The sequence below is a fragment of the Gopherus evgoodei genome, chromosome 8, assembly GCF_007399415.2.
Source record: "Gopherus evgoodei ecotype Sinaloan lineage chromosome 8, rGopEvg1_v1.p, whole genome shotgun sequence".
NCBI lineage: Eukaryota > Metazoa > Chordata > Testudines > Testudinidae > Gopherus > Gopherus evgoodei.
In genome coordinates this window covers 94,463,320-94,482,938 of record NC_044329.1, presented here as the reverse complement: position 1 = coordinate 94,482,938, position 19,619 = coordinate 94,463,320, and the positions used below count along the sequence as shown (strand labels likewise).

At 42.1% G+C, this 19,619-nt stretch overlaps 1 protein-coding gene across 4 annotated transcripts in view; it reads left to right on the top strand.

The window, feature by feature from the left end:
* AK4 (adenylate kinase 4) overlaps positions 1-18,277 on the top strand; it is a 39,271-nt gene extending 20,994 nt beyond the window's left edge. For 3 of the 4 annotated variants that reach the window (XM_030571652.1, XM_030571654.1, XM_030571655.1), the window contains 4 exons: positions 5,662-5,781; positions 14,222-14,394; positions 15,094-15,212; positions 17,812-18,277. In XM_030571652.1, the coding sequence (XP_030427512.1) occupies positions 5,662-5,781; positions 14,222-14,394; positions 15,094-15,212; positions 17,812-17,926 (527 nt within the window). In that variant the 3' untranslated portion in view covers positions 17,927-18,277. Of the gene's footprint in view, positions 1-5,661; positions 5,782-14,221; positions 14,395-15,093; positions 15,213-16,291; positions 16,410-17,811 lie in introns of all 4 variants that reach the window. The other variant, XR_004001512.1, reaches the window with a different exon arrangement.
* Positions 18,278-19,619: the final 1,342 nt, after the last annotated feature.

Below are 19,619 nucleotides of genomic sequence, written 5' to 3'. Positions count from 1 at the left end.
GGGATCTGTATAGAAAACTTCCCCTTGTGGTTAAGTTAAGTAAATAAACATTGTTATGAACACCGGTTCGTATTAGGAATTGCAGTGCTTTGAATCTGGGAGAGTCTCTCCCTAGCAACAAATGCATTCTTGCCAAGCCCTTGGCTTAGTGCAGACCATGTGAACAAGTAACAAAAAATGTGCATTCAGAAGGGTGTGATAAAAGTTCATGCCCACAAGTTGCCTATGCACAGGTTGCATAAGACATGTTTTTCCCTCTGATGTGTTTAGAGACCTTGGAAGCAGGAGAAAAGTGAATGACAGTACAGTAATGGTGGCAATGTGCATTCATTACAGCTGGTGACCATTCCAGTACAGAAATGGATTGCCTTCAATTGTAAAAGTCACTCCTGGTCATCTCTCTGTATTTACACAGGCTCACCCTGTTACTACAACAATGGGCAAATAGCTGACTTCTCCAGGCTATTTTAAATTTCTGTGTAGAAGGAGAAGTACTCCGTTAATCTCAGCCCAGTGGCTCATCTTTGCAGTCCACTGAGTGAACTTTTTGCCTTACAGAAAAAGAACAGGAGTACTTGTGGGCCCCTTAGAGACAAACAGATTTATTTGAGGATAAGCTTTTGTGGGTTACAGCCCACTTCATCAGATGCATAGAATGGAACATATAATAAAAAGATGTATATACATACAGAGAACATGAAAAGGTGGAAGTTGCTATACCAGCTCTAAGAGGCTAATTAATTATGATGAGCTACCGCAGTGTTTCTTTAAAGACTACACTCACACGTGCCGGAATTGGACATCCATGTAGTCTTTTTAATGTTCCTTGGCAGCAATAATCTCAGTTCTAGGATATTTCTAGGGCCCAATCTTATTTTGTTCTATTTATAGAACAATTGGCAATCCTTGATCAACCTGTGATTTTAGCATTCCTGAAGGAAAGTTTCCGACCACTTTCTTCATTGAAGGTGTTGAACTAGTGGGCTTGTCTGGAGGGATAGATCAGTAGTTTGGAGCATTGGCCTGCTAAACCCAGGGTTGTGAGTTCAATCCTTGAGCAGGGCCATTTAGGGATCTGGGGCAAAAATCTGTCTGGGGATTGGCCTTGCTTTGAGCAGGGGGTTAGACTAGGTGACCTCTTGAGGTCCCTTTCAACCCTGATATTCTATGATTGCTTTAGGATTTCTTTAAAGGTTCCTCCTAAGGGGCCGAATTATGAATCCTGCTGTGGACCTGTGAAGAGTCTGCTTGCTTTGCTGTGCTGGCACAGGTGGGTAGGATAGCTGCTGCCAGAGTGGTACTGCCTCTTCTATGGAAGTGGGTGAGGAGTTCACTGGAACCAGCTTGTATCAAGGTGGAAGTAGGAATCCCAGAGTTGCCATCTTTCCTGCTCCCTGGGGTTGTGAAGCTGTGCACTGATTCTTCTTGGTCTGGGTTTTAACCTTACAATTGGTCCTAATTAACTAGTTGTTCTTTGGAGGGCTTTTGAGGCTTGCTTGCTTTATTAGTTTAAAAAATTAGGGCTGTCAATCCTAGTTAACTCAAGCAATTAACTCAAAACAAATCAACTAGATTTTTAAAAAGTAGTGATTAATCACACTGTTAAATTAGTATTCTATTATTGTTTAAATGTATAACATACTTTTTGAATTTTTTTTCATTTTGAAGTATATTGATTTCTATTACAACACAGAATATAAAGTGTTCAGTGCTCACTTGGTATTTATTTTTTATTACAAACATTTGCACTGTAGAAATAAACTAAAGAAATAGTATTTTCCGGTTCACCATATTCAAGTACTGAGATGCAATCTCTTTATCATGAAAGTGCAGCTTACAAAGATGGAATTACTATGCTTTATTTCTGAGTGCAGTTACGTGGGAAAAAAAGGTAAAACTTTAGAGCCTAAAAGTCCACTCAGGCCTACTCATTGTTCAACCAATTGCTGAGACAAACAAGTTTGCTTAGATTTATGGGAGATAATGCTGCTCACTTATTTACAATGTCACCAGAAAGTCAGAACAGATGTTCACATGTCACTGTTGTTGCAAGGTATTTACATGCGAGAGCTAAACATTCACATGCTTCTTCGTGCTTCGATTGGTAGATTTTTATCCTTTTTACAGCATTGTAATAAATTTAAATGGGTATTCTTTTATTCCTTAACGGTGCGATTTAAAATTGTGATTAATTGCAACTTTTTGTAATCTTACAATTAAATGTGATTTTTAAAAAAAATATTTTGACAGATTTTATAAAAATACACCATTTGTGCATAAATGAAATCCAAAAAAAACCCTCTGTTTTTTAAACTGGCGTTCATTTGTTTCATAAAGCTGATTTTTAAACAGGGGTATTTGATAAATTATTAGTCACAAGCCAATTGATAAAAAACTTCCCTCTGACTAATAAACAGGGGGAATGCCAATTTTTAATGTGTAACCTCGAAAACACTGCTATCCTTTGGGGGTAAGAATATTGAGGCAAAATGAGTGAATTGCTTTACTCTGTGTACCAGACTTAGTGTTTAGGTTTTCAGTAATGCTTCAGCTACACATTCTGTTCATGTGAATAAACTCTTTTTTGTAAAAGCTACAGAAGACTAAAAGATGAAGAGACTTGGTAAAAAGACGGAAGGAAACCGTGGTGAAGTATTTCATTCATACCGTGGTGCTGTGGGGGGCGAGTGTGAATGTGAGACATTGCCCTCTAGAGGTTGGCTGAAAGATAGGATACAGGACTTGCTGCTGTTAGAATCATCAGCTAAATAAGTGTCATTCTCTGTCTTCTTCTTCTCTGTCCCCTTATTAGTTCTGAGTCCTGTGTAAATGGAACTGAAGGAGTAGAATTCTAGTCCTAGCTCTGTTGTGAGATTTATAGATGGACTGACTGCAGCGCATCAGTTTGTTCCAGCAGTCGATGAGAGCAACCTTCTCCATAGAGCCCATTCTCCTGCAAGTGCCGGACATAGTTCCCAGTGGAGGTCTTATTGGACAGCATTAAATATATTTGCATTAGTCAAATGTGTCTTCATCCACACAAGCTTGTGTATGCTACCCAAAGAAAATGATAAAAATAGATTGAGTATTGTATTAACTGGTTAAAAATCTTTAACCTGTGCCCTATTTCAGATCATAAGATGAAATGTGTTGCTCGCTGAGAGATTACTCTGTCTATTTTAAATGTCAGGTTTTAAACTCTCTAAGTGCATAGGATTGAAAAAATATGGAGCTCTTGAGATGATTGCACTTAATTCTCAGTAAGATTCAATCTGTGTTTGAGCTCGTGTGTGGTTGGTTTTGGGGCATAGTGTTTTGCCACAATTAGGAAAATGAAGTTTCTGAAGAACCTCTGTTCGTGGGTTGGTGGAATCTAGTGGAGATGATTTGTGTTTCCAGAGGCAGCTGTTTGCAGATGAATTAATTTTGCAGCCTGTCCGTGACAGAGAACTGTGTGGTATACACATTCTCCTACCCAGTAAAAGGTAAAAACATCAAAGGCCCAAACTCCTGCAGGGACACACTGCTGCAGCTCAAGGCTGGTAAGGGCACCTCCTTTAAAAGGGGTACTTGAATTGTGATAGTTACACTAGCACTGAAGTCAAGGGATAGCTTTCCACCTTGCATGTACTTCACACCATTTTAAAAAAAACTAGTTAAGGACCTTTGAGCATGGTTATTGTACACACTTGCCTCACTGGAAAATTAACAGGTGAGTTGATCAAAAGTTGGTAGATGTTCCAGAAAATATTAGTTAAAGTTGGCAGCTGTTGCTTAGGCAGTTCAAGCCAATGAAATATGGGTTAGGAGGAGATGCACTTTTATTCTAATTATGAAATTCCTGTTATAAGAAGTGATACTTTTTACAGTTCTTAATATTGTATAACTGCCAGCACCCTGTGTCTTAAGGGATATTATTCACATGGGGAACTGAATCAGATAAATTAAGTGACTAGGGCAAGGCTGCACAGGAAGTCTGTAGCAGAGCTAGAGTTAAACTTAGACATTTTGGGGTTCCACTTTGGTGCCTTAACCACCCTCTATTCCATCTGATTCTGACATTTCCTATGAGGCTGTGATACTTAGTTGAAAAAACAGCATTCCCTACTGAAGCAGAAAATGTTGTACTCAAATTTGCAATAACAGTAATAAAAAGTTCTTGTTATAGATCTAATTGTATGTAGGTGATGGCTGTTTGAGTGACTTTGGCTATTGCAAGACTGTTTTAAGATTTAATTATCCTAACTGCACTGGTACAACTATGGACTTTGAAAATGAGCACTGGATTTAAAAAAAATTAAGCTAATTCTTGAGATTTCTGAAGCGTATAACAGTAAGTTTGCAAAAGTAGTTAAAATTATTCATTCCTGGGTGTGTATATATTCAAACAGAGAAGAAATACACATTCCAAGTTCAAGCTCTTGGTCTAGAAAAACTTGGCTAGAAAGCAATGTTCTGTATTCAGTAACAATAGCAAAATGCTTTGTGCAAATGCTCAAGTGTGGGTTCAGGGTTTTGATGAACCGTGTTTAACTTTGTTAGTGTTTTTGTGTGCAGACTTTTGTGAGAATTCCTGTCTCTGAAGTCCTATGTAAAGGATGGTGCACATTTTTTACACTACTTTAACCCTTAATTTTTTTTTGTGGGGGGGAGAATAGGATTAGAGAAACTCTCAGACAGGTTTAACCCTACTAAAATTACCAGCACTGTTCAGATTGTCTGTGCAGTGTTCCAGTGCTCTAATTATTTTTCACACCCATGGGAGCCTCTGCTATCATCCCTGTACTACTCTGTTGAAAATCCATTCTCTGAGGGATTGCAATGGTCATGCGTAAACTTGTGCCTATAGAAAAAGGTTTAAATTCATAGTCTACTTGCACAGCGCCTAGCATAATAGGGCCCTGATCTGGTTCGCCTAAGCACCACCATAATATAAATGTTTAATAGTAACTTTTAAATATCACTACCTGTGTTTAACAATAATGTAACATTATTAAAACAGAGTTTTAAAAATTAGTCTTATTTTTGGCTTATTATTAGTCTGATTTCACTGAGCCTTGATGACTCAACAGAATCATTTCACTTATTGGCCATTTTTGTTTTTTGGTTCTTACATTAACTTGTACGCTGCAGATGCAGTGGGAAGGATACTTTTCCTTTAGAAAAAAACTCTTTCAGGGAGGGAGTCATTTGTAAAATAAAATAAATATGTAATATTTAAGTTTTTGGGGTCAACACTGGCAGAGTGTCCCTCTTAAAATTCTGCATATACATCCAGCATTGCAAAAATTAGCACAAATGCACTTCTGTGTTCTGCTGTCCACTAATCAAGAATCTATACAGCATCCTTTCACCCAATCAATTGAAGAAAAGGCTGCCAACAATCACTTGGCACTTTCATGGCTGCTTTTGCGCCTCAAGGCAGCCTCACTCTCTTATTCCCTAGCCTACAACTTTGCAGCTGGCAAATTAGGTTTTCCCACAGCACTGTTAAATGTCCCTGAACACCAGTAACAAGGAAGTGTTCCCAACAAAGCTAATGAACAAAAAGGAGGCTAGGGAGGGGTTTCTCTATTAGTGTTATCAAAGAGAAATTTTAAGGTGTGGTGGTGGTTTTCAATTAAAAACAAAACAAAAAAAATGTGTTTTTTTCTTTAATAGAAGTTGGTGTCTTGGCAAAGCAGTATTTAGAGCGAGGGCTTTTGGTACCGGATCATGTCATCACCAGTGTCATGATGATGGAGCTGGAGAAAAAGCAGTCTCAGCATTGGCTACTTGACGGTAAGTAAACTGCAATAATCTTGTTTCCATCTGCTCTGGTAGCTCGTTGTGGATTGAAAATCCCAGTCTGCTTCAACCTCCTGAAGCCTATTTCTTTGAGTAAGACCTTACTTTCCCAGGAACGATTTCACAGGAAAAACAAATAAAACCAAGCACAGCTTTTCAATATTTTTAGCAGCTAGAGAGGGGTGAAGGAGAAAGCAAAACCACTTCTGAGTGCTTTTAAGGACAGAGCTGTTCACTTAAAGACTCATGCTTCTGAAAATGAAACCCTGATCCTACTTGCAAGAGATCTCAGGTACTGAGGAAAGATTTTGTTAATTTAAGCAAGAGGTCAGAAGCTCCACTCAACATACTGTCACTCTGATGGAAGGGGTTTTACATCACCATCATGGTAGTCGGGCAGTGTGGAACAGGGCCTAGTATAATGTGTCATAGAGCAAACTGCTACCGAGCATGTCTGCAGTCACCATTTGCCCTGCCGCTGCCTCCTCCCCTGTGGGTTCTTTCGGTCCTTAACAGTCAGGTCTCTGTTGCCCAGTATCAGCAGTTTTCACACTATGGGCTGTGGCCACCAGAAATCCCATGAACCTTGAGGGGCTCATTGTCACAGTTCTCTTAGCTCATGGGGAGAGAGAAGTCACTGCTGGTGACCCTCCGTGCTGAGGAAGAGGGGAAGGGTGAAGGGAAGATGTACAAGCCCCTACCTTGTTCCCTCTTCTTTCCACTCCTGTGAGGAGCAGTGCGCATATGTCTGGCCAGTCTCCTCTGGGAAGGTATGTCAGAATCCTTGACTTAGACCAGCTTTATGCAGCAAACAGTCTCTCACGCTGCCGTTCCAAATCAAGACATGAAACAACCGGTGCATGGGAGTGACTGGACACAAGCCAAGATAAATCACTTGTTGTTTCTTGTTTGGAGACATGTGATGTATCAACCATTGTGACAGACCCAGGCCAGTGTGGTACAGGAGTTTGGTAGAGGGCAAATATACTAGTCACTGGCTGAGAAGTTTTCTGTTCCCTGAGTGACCAGAGCAGAGGCTGCACTGGAGTAAACAGGAACCTGCTAGAACCAATTAAGGCAGACAGGCTGATTAGAACACCTGCAGCCAATCAAGGCAGGCTAATCAGGGCAACTGGGTTTAAAAAGGAGCTCACTCCAGTCAGCGAGGGAGAGCTAGAGGAGAGGAAGTGCGTGTGAGGAGCTGGGAGCAAGAGGCACAAGGAGCTGAGAGTGAGAGGCTGTGCTGCTGGAGGACTAAGGAGTACAAGCATTATCAGACACGAGGAGGAAGGTCCTGTGGTGAGGATAAAGAAGGTGTTTGGAGGAGGCCATGGGGAAGTAGCCCAGGGAGTTGTAACTGTCACGCAGCTGTTACAGGAGACACTATAGACACAGTGTCCCTGTGCGATCCACAGGCCCCTGGGCTGGAACCCGGGGTAGAGGGCAGGCCCGGGTTCCCCCCAAATCTCCCAACTCCTGATCAGACACAGGAGGAATTGATCCAGACTGTGGGGAAGATCACAGGTGAGCAAATCTGCCAATAAGCGCAGGACCCACCAAGGTAGAAGAGGAACTTTGTCACACCATGCATCATGTATGCTAATCAGAAGCTTTAAAAACACTTTGAACACAATTAGCTTTGGTTTTTTTATCGCCATCTTGGTTGTAAAGATGAGTTTTTGTTCCTGCAAATAATTGAGCCCCCAGTTTTACATCCAGAATCAAGTAGCAGGATGTCTAAATGTGACAAAATTGGAGTCCAGATAGCGGCCTTTTGTAAATATCAGGCCTGAAATATGAATTGTTTTATCAGAGTGAGTGTAGTTTTAAAATCTGTGGTGCCCCTAGTCTCCACTGTTGCTTGCATTTAGTCTTTCATATGTTGAACTAAATATTTGATTTTACTTACACTCAAGCCCACTGCTCTGCTAGTAAGTGGATGTGAATTCCATCCAACTTGCAAAAGTTCCATTTCTTTCTTTGAAACTTAGAAGAAACATTTCTGAGCATCTCTAATTAACTTAAAGGTAAAAATTGGCTAATGGAGAGGCATTCAGACTGCATGGTAATGAGCACAATATAAGCAACCACTTGTTCATTTACATTCTAATTAGCTGTTTGTTTATAAATGCATATTCCGGGGATTGGGGCCCACGCTAGAACTGAACTCTGTTCAGAGCATTCCCTAGAGATACGACCTTTTCTGGTGGGCATAACCATTTGCGCCTTCTGGTAGTTCCTTAATCTGGGAATCCCAGAATTTGGCCATCATTAAACTAGAACTCGGACCTACACCTCATTAATACATGGGCATTGCACGTTTATCATTTCTGTACTGAAATGTTGCTGTTCATGGAAAAACACATAAAGCATTGCCAGAACTCTTTGGGTTTTGATGCGTTCCTGTCTCTCCAAATAAAGCAACCAGTGGTGGCCCGTGTTGCCATGAAGTGACTGGAATGGTTTGTGGTACTTGTGTAAATGATCATCTTGCTTCCTTATGAAGAACACCAATGGTCTGAACTGCAGGCTCTTGTTTCTCTTGCAGTGGCTTTGATTGACACTTAGAGAATTTATGGACCCAGACAAGGCTGCCGTACAAACATAAATTTAACTTTTTAAAATGTGTATTTCTGAGTCTCTTCTAGCTGCCTTTAGTGTCTTTCCTCTGCTACTACCTTGTCTCTGCTGCTTCCCTTTCTTGTGCTCCTTCTCTGCTTGCCTTAGCTGCACCACAGAGATTGACTTCAATCTCAAATTCTGGTGCTGATGCTCCAGGCACTGAAATCCTGCTATGTTGCTGGTGCAAACAAGTGACTGGAGGACAGATATGAGCGTGATCAAATCAATAAGAATACCTGGATGGCTAGATCAAGCAACGCTGCTGCAAACGGAGGTACAAAACTGTCCTGTTGCCAGGTCCAGGCAGGAAAGAATGGGGGATGTATGTCTCCAGTATCCCATGTTGCCTCTGGCCTGGGGGATGCTAGAAAGTCTTGAGGCCCCTTAACAAAATCCCTGTGTTCCCATTCTCTCCTTCTTCCTTTTCTCTGCTTTCTGCCTTTGTTGCTTTTTCTCTTCCTCCATTAAAACACACACACACACACACACACACACACACACGTGTGTGTGTGTGTCACCCACTTGCACAAGTCAGAAAAGAGAGCATTTAAAGAGTTCTCTGTTCCCCTGGAGGGAGTAAATATATTGACAAGTGCACCGGTCTCCCTCCCTTGGGTTTTAACTACCAATATAGCTTTCCAGGGAAGTGGAGACCAAGAGCAGTCATGCCATTGGTATGAGTATTGTGCTCCCAAGGAGACTCCTCCTGAATGATGAAATTCAGGTAGTAAGCTTTACGAAGACTGCAGTACACTGCGTAGCATATACCTAGCCTGTGGAACCCCTCGCCACAGGAACTAGTGGAGACAAAATAATGAGAAGAATTGAAGGGCTTAAACATACACATGAATTAATATAACTGAGGCAGCTCAGCCTATGACATCACAAAGGTGTTCAAGCAGCTGGGCAGAGATCCTTGCTTCCCTCCCTTTCATGCCTGTCCTTGGCCCAAGTGCATTTTAGGGAGTGGACTCTTCTTGCCCTGTACTATACGGTCACTGTACTCTAGGTAATCTGTCGTACTGGTGTTCTAGAATTGTTGCAGCTCCTGGCTTTAAATACAGGTGTGAAGAGTAAGGGTGTGTACACAATATTGATTTTGGTGTAGCCTAGGGTACTTCTGGGCTTCTGACTTTCACCACTTTGCCACAATGCAACGTTTTGGCTTTCCTAGTCTATGCTGTTGTGACAGAACAAACAGCTGACTTGACTCTTAGGCTTAAGATGACCAGACAGCAAATCGGGACAGGGGTTGGGGGTAACAGGAGCCTATATAAGAAAAATACCCAAAAATCGGAACTGTCCCTATAAAAACGGGACATCTGGTAACCCTAGTTAGGCTCAAAATGCCATCCTGGAGCAAATCACAAAACCAGACTTTCTTTTGGACTGTTTTCATTGGTTCTGATGCTGCAAAACAGCCCTTAAGGTCTGAATGACCTTGGCCCTGGATTTAACATGCCCAGTTCCTGTCTCTCTGGCTACCACAAAAAGAAAGGCGCTAGTGATGAAAACATGCCCTACAAAGCAGAAAAAATAGCTGGCTTTGGAGCAGGTGCCGGGAGCCGTTCTCCAAACAAAGTGAATTGTAGTAAAGGTACACTATTTTGTGTGTTGATTCAATAAAAACTGAATGGAGTAAATGTCACTCTGTATCTGGAGAATACAAACTCCAGCGTGACGTAGCTGTACAAATTTGTTGCAGATCTGAGGTGTCCAGGGAGATAGATATTCATAACTGGTTTTTACTGGAGCATATCATTACTGTTGGGTGGTGAGAGTAGCAGGCTTTAGCATTCCCTCTGGCTGGGAGGGATAGCGCTAGAGAATTCCCTCTGATCTTGAGCAGGGAGGGATACAGAGTATTCCTTTGGGTTACTGGCAGATATGCAAGGTGAGGAGCAGCTGATTTCTTGTACATGCGGGAAGGCTTCTAGATGTGATGCATCCAGGTTCGGGTGTCCCTGGCTGACCTCTCTGTAAATGTCGGGAATAGTGGAGGTTATAATCTCAAATCATCCAGTGCTTGGTAACTGCTGGAGCACGGTACATAACTGTTTTGGGGTTTTTTTGGAGGTACTTAGATTCTTGCTGTGCCATGGGGCACTGAGTGTCTGTGGTAGTACTGAGCTTGGAGAAAACAATAAGAAATTGTCCCTCTGTGAGCAGGTGGGTGAAAGCCTGGCCTGGAATGACTGGGCTTATTGACACCAACATTGGAGGTAATTTTGCATTATACACAGTTTGCCCTCGATAGATACCATTATATTGGACACTTGATTATTCAAAGCAAAATATAGCACTCAATGATGCTCATCCTAAACTGCTTGAGAAGCCCCATCTGCCCTTCCGAAATGTTTTCTTGCTATTGGTGTCTGATACCCTACCCCCTCCTTTGTGATATCTTTTGTAAGAATATGAGATGGGAGTAGGGATTTCAAGGAGTTGGTGATGGCTGTAGAAACCATCTCACTACAGTATCCTCTGCACCCCTTGTGCAAAACTAAGCAGCATGTATATTTTAAACACTTGATTAAACCCTGAAATATGGGATCTGATGGCTTCTCAACATGCTTCCTGGATTTGTTTTTCAATTAAAGATTCGTTTCATAATTCCAGCCATGTTTTTCCCACAGCCACACTATCATCCATTCCATCTTACTCTGGGCAAATTCTCCAAGCACTCATACACCTGTTAGTGCTTGGAGAATCTCTTCCTTTTTTTCCCCCTTCAGAATGATGGTGGCAAATTTACTTAGTAGTTTGGGTGAGAATCACTGTAGCAGTTGGTGAGTCATATAGAAAAAGCAGTTTACTGTGTATAATGCATGCTTTGCACAGCACCTCTGTACTAAATCCTATATTATTACTTACTAACCCATAGGAAGTTACAAGGGTGTGTAACAAGGGGGCATGCTCCATCCCTGTCCTCTGATACCCCAGGGTATGTCAGTGCTACAGTTACATTCCTGTGGCTGGTCCATGTCAGCTGACTCTGGCTTGGGGTTGTTTAATTGCAGGGTAGATGTTCAGGGTTGGCTCAGGGGGTCCCAGAGCTCGAGCTGTAGCCCAACCATGAACATTCGCCCTGCAATTAAACAATCCCTTAGCCCATGTCAGCTGACATGGGCCAGCCACAGGTGTCTAATTGCAACGTCGACGTATTCCCGGACACCTCTCAGGCTGTCTAGTAAGTGGCAAATGTTTGTGATTTATTTACACTGCTATCACCAACACCAATACAGTCTCACGCAGCAAAGTATTTACAGTGCTTCTCTACCTTTTAGCTCTTTCTCACTGGACCAGAGAGGAACAGAGGCCTCCCTTAGCTGAGATCTCTGGGGTCATCTAGCCCAGGTCCTCTTCCCCCAGGAACTCCTTCCTGTGTCTGCTTACATCCCTCAGCTGATGGACTAATTGTCTCATTCAGCCTGATCAGCCTGTTAGCTTGCACATCCCCAAACAGCCTCCTCCAGGGGACCAGATTGATGCCCAAGTGATCAGAGTGCTGGCTCCGGTCAGCTTCCAGTACTCATCACAGGATGGGATTTACAATCTACTTCGATCGAGAGTGAATTAGCAGTATATCCTTAACTGTTGTATTAAATCCCATATCTGTACTTGCCACCAATACATTACATATGCTATCAAGTGAACTGTTTTTTATAGAACTTGGCTACTACAGGCAGGACCGGCGCTAGGGGTTTGAGCGCCCTAGGCAGACGGCAATTTCGCTGCCCCGCGCGCTGGTCCCGCGGCTCCGCTGGAGCTGCCGCAGTGGTGCCTGTGGGAGGTCCACCGGAGCTGCGCGAGCAGCCGACCGTCCGCAGGCATGACTGCGGCAGCTCCACCGGAGCCGCCTGCCGCCCCCTCCGGCAAAACGGTGCCCACCATTTATTCTGGCGCCCTAGGCAATTGCCTAGGCTGCCTAAAATGGTAGCGCCGGCCCTGACTACAGGGACTCTCCCCTTTATCCCCGCACCTCTTCCCTCCCCCAAACCCCTGCACGTTTACATGTGCTTTTGGATTTTGTATCTTCCTGTGACGGTGTCACTTCGGTAGATGGAAGAATGCATCTACACTAACAAGCAATACACTAGAAGCTAGGAAGACTTTTTTATTCTCTGTGGCTTTTAGTTCTAGGAAATGTGAACTGCAACAAAATACATGACATGTGCCTCAGAATGTGTTGCTATGCACATTTCATACACTCTTACAATCAAGGTGAAATTATAACACAACTAGCCCTAAACTGCATCTTGCTCTCCCCTTGATCCTGCATTCTTCCAGGAGTGGCAGGTCTTGGAAGTGCTTATACATGCATAATCTCAGATAGAGTGATCTGACTCAAAAATGTAGATCTGACTGCCCCTAAAACTTGGAAAACATCGGCTCTATGTCTTAACAATGCAATTTGGACCCATCTCTAATCACAGCATCACACAGCTAAGCAGATAATTGCTGCCTGTGGAACTTCTCTCTTAATACATGCAGTTTAGCACAATCTGTTGCTATCATACCTGTGACAGGTTGCCCCCTCCAGGATGCCACCTGATGTGCTGAGATACCACTGAGACTCCCTGTTCTGCCAGCCTGGGCCCCCTGTAACCACTCTTGCTGAGCCAGGCTCTTAAGCCTCCCCTAGCACACACGCAGGCAGGGCCACACCCCACTGCAGAAAGACACAGACACTGAGATCTGCTCTGGAAAGACTCAGCTTAAGGGACTTGCCCCAGCACTCAGGTGCCCACCTCCCTTGGAGTGCAGACCCAAAGGTATTTTGTCTTGCGCTGCAGAGAAATCTATATAACATAAGCTCATAAATTCGCCCCCTCCCTCAATGTGGAGGAAGATATGCACAACTCTTCCTCCCTGCTCCATTAGAAATTACAGAAACTGGGTTTAATAATAAACAAAACACATTTTACTAACTATAAAAAGGCAGATTAAGTGGTTAAAGGGGTAGCAAACAGGATAAAGCAGATGACTGAGCAAATAAAACGGAACACCCAAACTAAGCTTGATTCACTAAAGAAACAGGTTACAAAAATGTAAATTTTCACCCTAAATGTTGAATTAGGCAGGATGTAGAGTTTCTGTAGCTCAGTGTTCTAGTTATTTCTTACAGACTGGACTCCTGTCCCAATCTGGACTCACCCCCTACCTTTCTAGTCTCTTTTGTCCTTTCAGGTTCTTTCAACAATCCTTCTTGGGTAGGCCATAGAGGGGAGAGTCTGGAATGCCTTCCTTCCCAGCCTTAAAGGCAGGAAGCCTTCTGTTTCCGAAACTTGACCTACCCACTCCTGTCAGTGGAAAATTGCTACAAGTCCAAGATTGTGTTTAGTACCAGGGAATCTGGTGGCGCAGAGACTTGGCCGAGATGTCACTGATACAGTGCTGAGAATTGATCCCCGATCTGAGTCCCAGCATTCTAATCATTGTACTTCAGAGCTATTCGCAGGTAGTCAGTCAAGTCAGCAGTTAAGAACTTGGGTACACTGGGTGGTTATATGAAGCTTTAAAGGTGAACATACCTTGTATCAACTTGTATTCAACAATTAACGGATACCGTGCATGCAACAAAGTGGGCTAAGGCATGGAGTGTAAATTCTTGTGTTTGTGTTAGTTTGTTTTAAGTGTACATCTGTTCAAAGCCTCAGATACTTAATGCTTTTGCTGTAACAGACGTCTGGCGGTTTTTCAACACCACCGCTGATATTGTGAAACTGTTCTTCACCATCCAATAAATATTAGTGTCCTTTGTTAATTCATGTGGTGTTTTTTTTCCTCTCTCTCCCCCCCCCCCATTCAGGTTTTCCTAGGACACTGGTGCAAGCTGAAGCACTTGACAGACTCTGTGAACTGGATCTAGTGATCAATTTAAACATTCCATTCGAGACGCTAAAAGATCGTCTAAGCGCTCGTTGGATTCATCCAGCTAGTGGAAGAGTTTATAATATGGAGTTCAACCCACCTCATGTACATGTAAGAGAATTTACCCCATTGAAAACTAATTTAGCTGGAGAAAATTTAAATCTACTTCTAGATCAGTGAAGATGTCTCCGTTCAAGAACGGCTTATTAGTCTTTTTAAAAATATTAGGGGGAGAAATCCTGTTCTACTCTAATAAGTAGTGAATGCATGGGAGTTTGAATTCTTCTTGGTAGATGAGTTTTAGAAAACTAGTTAGGTTCTTCATGCTCAGGGGCCTTAAGAGGACAGCTGAAAGATTGTGTGCAAGGTTGTTTCCAGTCAGACAAGATTTATTTAGGAAAATAAGATTTATGTTAATCATGGTGTAAGAAAATGTCCTACTGTAATTACTGTGGTCCAGAATACCACAGTGTTTTATTGTGCAGTCACGGCACAAGTGATTATCCTGGGAGTTATGCAAGCTAGCACACAGATGCCATTGTTATCAAGGGAAAATACAAGGTGTTTTACAGTAACTGGTACTAGTGTCGTAGATCAATGTTAATTATCCCTTTTCCTCAGATTTTTATCTACTATATATATTGTAGTAAGTAAACTGTCTTTCAGTGATATCCTCTTACATGAATGCAAGTTCTTTATAGCTGGCCAAATTCTATCCTCTGTTACACCCATGTAACCCCCATGGCTCACTGTGTGGCACTGGTTTAATCTGGCACAGTGTTCATGATGTATTGTTTGTCTTGTACACAGGGGATCGATGACATCACGGGTGAACCATTAATCCAACGGGAGGATGATAAACCTGATGCTGTTGCTGCTAGGCTAAGAAAATACAAAGATGCTGCAAAGCCAGTAATAGAATTATATAAGTGAGTTTGAATGCACACAAGTAATACAGACTGTGCCTGTAAAAATAAGTGTTAAGTTTTCATCTCCACAAGTCTGTTCTTGGCTTGCTCAGGGATATCTTGAGGTGGCCTCTCCCAAGTAAAATTGCGTATGTGTTAAGATTTTTGCCTGGCCGTAATCATCAGCCATATGCTATACCTTTTGGGGCTGGATTCAGGGCCCCACTTGAGTGGCATATAGCAAGTGTAAAGAGCTGCAGTGGGCCAAAGAACTCTTCCAGGGCAGGAGCGGTGTAGGGGTAGTGGAAGGGGTGAGGACGGGAGCAGAAATGATGTACCTGTTGTGCTTGCTGCTATGGGGATTCTGGGCTGCAGAGCAGCCCTGGTGAAGCTGCCTTAAATTAGAACACACCCAAGGGCTGCTGTACCGTATGCCAAGGCCTGTTTCAACCCCTATAGTAGCCCAGACCTCAGGCAGTGAGATGTGATTCCTTTGCCTTTCTTTCTCCTCTGCTGCCACTGGTTAGCTAGATTCTGTGCTCTGTCTCCTCTTTCTTTTCAGCCCAAAGCAGAGCCTTCCTTGGGTTCAGCTCAGGGGATGAGGCTAATTTTCCTGTTAAATTTAATTAGAGAGAGATTCACCATTTCTCTGTTATGCTTAATCTGCTGCGTAAGAACAGTTGACTCTTTTCAGTGCACATAGTGTTGTGTTTAGAAAGTGGCTAACAGGTTTAGGGTGCAGCCTAAATGATAAAGAATACAATTATTACATGTGTCTCTAAGAGAATAGAATTGTATGCATGGTTTTTAATCTAGATTTTTTTTTAAAGGCGCTTTCTGTCTAGCTTCCCCCCCCCCCCTTTTTTTGTGATCACCTCAGCTGTCAGCTTTAGATTGTGCTGGTGGAATCACATGATTGAAATAGCCATGTATCTGTAAGCAGATGTTTATGAGAGGAATTGTGATCTGTTGACTGGAGCGCAGGAATGGAGCCATCTGTAAAATGGAAAGATCCCCACCTGTCTCTTAAGGATGCTGTGTGTTTGATTGAAGCTGGAAGATTTTAAAATTAACATTTCTGATTCTTTTAACTTCTTTAGGTAGAGCCTCTCAAAGCACTGGACAGTGAGAAAGAGAAAAGCTTAGAGATACAACAAAACCAAACCTGTGCATAAAAGTGTAGCAGAAAATCAGTTTTAAGACTCCAGATAAATGGAGGTTAGTTACTTACTGGCAGCATGTTCCAGGCACAAAGACCACAACAGCTTTCTTTAAGAGTTAAAACAGACTCATGAATTATTTGTATTGTTGTAGTGCCTTGGAGCCCCAGTCATGGGTCGGGACGCCTTTGTGCTAGGGGCTGTACAAACACCACAAAGATACTCCCTTGTCCCAAAGAGCTTACAATCTAAATATAAGATGAGAGACAACAGATGGGTATGGTTTCAGCATGCTAGGCAGCGTTCTCAGCACACCAGCTGCCTTCACATACAGTTTTATCTCGTGAACAACGGGGAAAGTGGAAAGGACTGTCTCAACCCTCCATATTTATATGTGCACTAGCAAACCAGACGTTGGTGTACGGCGTACAAAAAAAAGTCTCTCAAGAAGTTTGGAAGAACTTACTCCACTAACATTTTGAATGTGACTCACCAGATACAGCTTCCTTCCCTGTAATTTTTTTCATTTTATTGTTCTGTACCAGTAAACATTTGGAGCCTGATGTAATAGGGCTAATCGCATGAGTAAGATTATTCATATGCTTAAATATTTGTAGGACTGGCTCTTAAGAGAATTTGGTCGTGTTCTTGCCTATGCTGTGATTATTTTGGGGCATGTTTTGTAGTACTTTCTGTGCCTTGCTTTCAGCTCTGTGCTAACGATCTAGTGATTGAGACTGAACATTTGAAAGCAATGCAGCATTCGGTAACATTTTAAAAGTTGAAATTAGTCATATGGAATGAAAGGGACATGAAGTACAAGGGATTGAGGCCCTAAGTCACCCAGGAGCTTAAGCGTGTGAGTAGTCCCACTGAAGCTTGTAACACATGCGCTTCACTTTACATGTTTTAAGTCTGAGTTTAAGGCTTTTACCTTGCAGTTGTTCCTCTGATGACACATCCATTATAATGAGCTAGGAAATAGACTATAATGAGCAAAGCTGCACTACAGAAGGACAGACTGGATAAGTCTCTTGTATATAAAATGTACATCTCGTCCAAGATCCTAGGTACATCCTTGAGCAGGTACCCCAAACTGCCGCCCTTCCTGCTGCAGCCACGCTGCTATTTGTAGCACATGTACAGCTACCTGAGCTGGGAATTACACCTCGCAGCTGCAATGTAGACATACCCTAAGAAGTGAAGAATCAACGAGTAGATTAGATGAACATTAAGCATAATCGGCTTTTTTTTCTACTGACAATTACATGGCGCTTACCAAAAATTTGACCCGAAACTTGACCTGCAATCTAGAATGTTTATTCGAGAGCTACATTCATTTTTGTTGGTTATGCTCCTTTGCATGTGAAAGCAAAGGATCATAGACACTGCATAGTCCTAATGTGTTCCAGAATTTTCAATCCGTTATACTGATTTCTAATCTTACTTATATTTTTCAGGAGCAGAGGTGTCCTACACTCATTTTCTGGGACAGAGACCAACAAAATCTGGCCCTATGTTTACACTCTGGTTTCCAGCAAAATCCGGCCTGTCCGTTCCAAAGAAGCTGATTAACCATCTTATGTAGAGGATCAAGAATTTAATATTGTTGTTCATTTTGTTTCTCTGTGCCGTCTTGGTGCTGTGCCCAGTTAGAGGATAGTACAATGTCTAGAACAACTTCTTGGGTTTACTGGAGTTTACGGTTCTGGTAATGCAGTTACAGCCAGCGTCAGGGTGGAAAAGAACTTTCTGTAAAAGGTGAAGTCTGCTGGAATAAACTTTAGTTTTCATGCTATAAAGTATTGCTGATGTGATCTGGGAATCCTAATCAATGATGCAGATTTAGATATACTCTTTGTCAAAAGCAACAAAGAATCCCGTGGCACCTTGTAGACTAACAGACCTATTGGAGCATAAGCTTTCGTGGGTGAATACCCACTTCCTCAGATTCTCAAACTTCACATGCGTGTGACGAAGTGGGTATTCACCCAAGAAGGCTTATGCTGCAATACGTCTGATAGTCTATAAGGTGCCACGGGACTCTTTGTCGCTTTTTACAGATCCAGACTAACACGGCTATCCCTCTGATATACTTTGTCAAGTCTCTCTAACCTGTCACAATTCCCTCCCACCTACTCCCAAATCCATGTACATATGCAACATACTGCTCCATTGCTCCACAACACCCTTTTCCTTGCGAAAGCTCTACATAGCAACTTTTTTATTTTCTCTGAGAAATAAAAACCCTAAATGCAGACTTTGACCCCATGGGGAATCAGTGAGTAACGTGGAAAATATTTACACTGAAAAGCTCAAATGTGAAGACAACATTTCCAGTATTAATAAACATAGAAAAAGAAAAAATCCTGAAGGTTAAATATATACTTGTGCTGTCTGCCAAAAAAAAAAAAATGCTGCTATATGATCTAGTTTTCACTAAGTGGTATGATATATGCCAACCAATAGACCAGGAAACTGAGTAGGCCTAAGTTTGTCCATGAGAAATGAGTTGCACTAGTTTATAACTTTAACACTGCAAGATATGGGCATAGCGTATTAGTTTGTCCCCAAGATTTATTCTAATGGCTCTCTTCTTTTTTTTTTTTTTTTTGTTATTTCTCTGGAAAAAGTTTATTATATCTATTCTACCTTATAAATGAGGTTCTTTCTTTTCTAAGTATACAGGGGGCATTCTGGGGAGAAATACTCTTAGCAGGGGATTACTTTTTCACATAATAATGGAACACTTTAGGTCTGGTCTTACACAGACACAATTCTCATTGACATCTGTGAGAGTTATGCACATGTGTTGGATGGCAAGAGTGGCAACCAATTGGTGGTATTTAAGCACTTTGTGAATCCAAAAGCAAATTGTTTATTCTTGTACATTCCTTGATAGTCAGGCAAAACCGACTCGGTTACTTTCTGTACGCATTGTTGGTCTCAGGAGATTAGAGAGACAAGGTGCGGGAGGTAATATCTTTCACTGACAGTTGGTCCACTAAAAGATAATGCTTCATCTGCCACCTTGTCTCTGTTACTTTATGCTCAGTCTAGTCTTGTGCTTGAAGTTTTGTTCAGTTAAGCGTGCAGCTAATCTAAAAACACTACTCAGCTTTTTGCCAGAAACCTTTCCAAGCACTGAATAAAAACACTGCATTTTTGTAGAGGTGTCTCGATTTTTATATAGGCTTTTTTCTCTGTTCAGATTTTTAGTTTCTGGTTACAGCTAATGGAATGGGAAAGCTTTACTGTATTTTTTTTT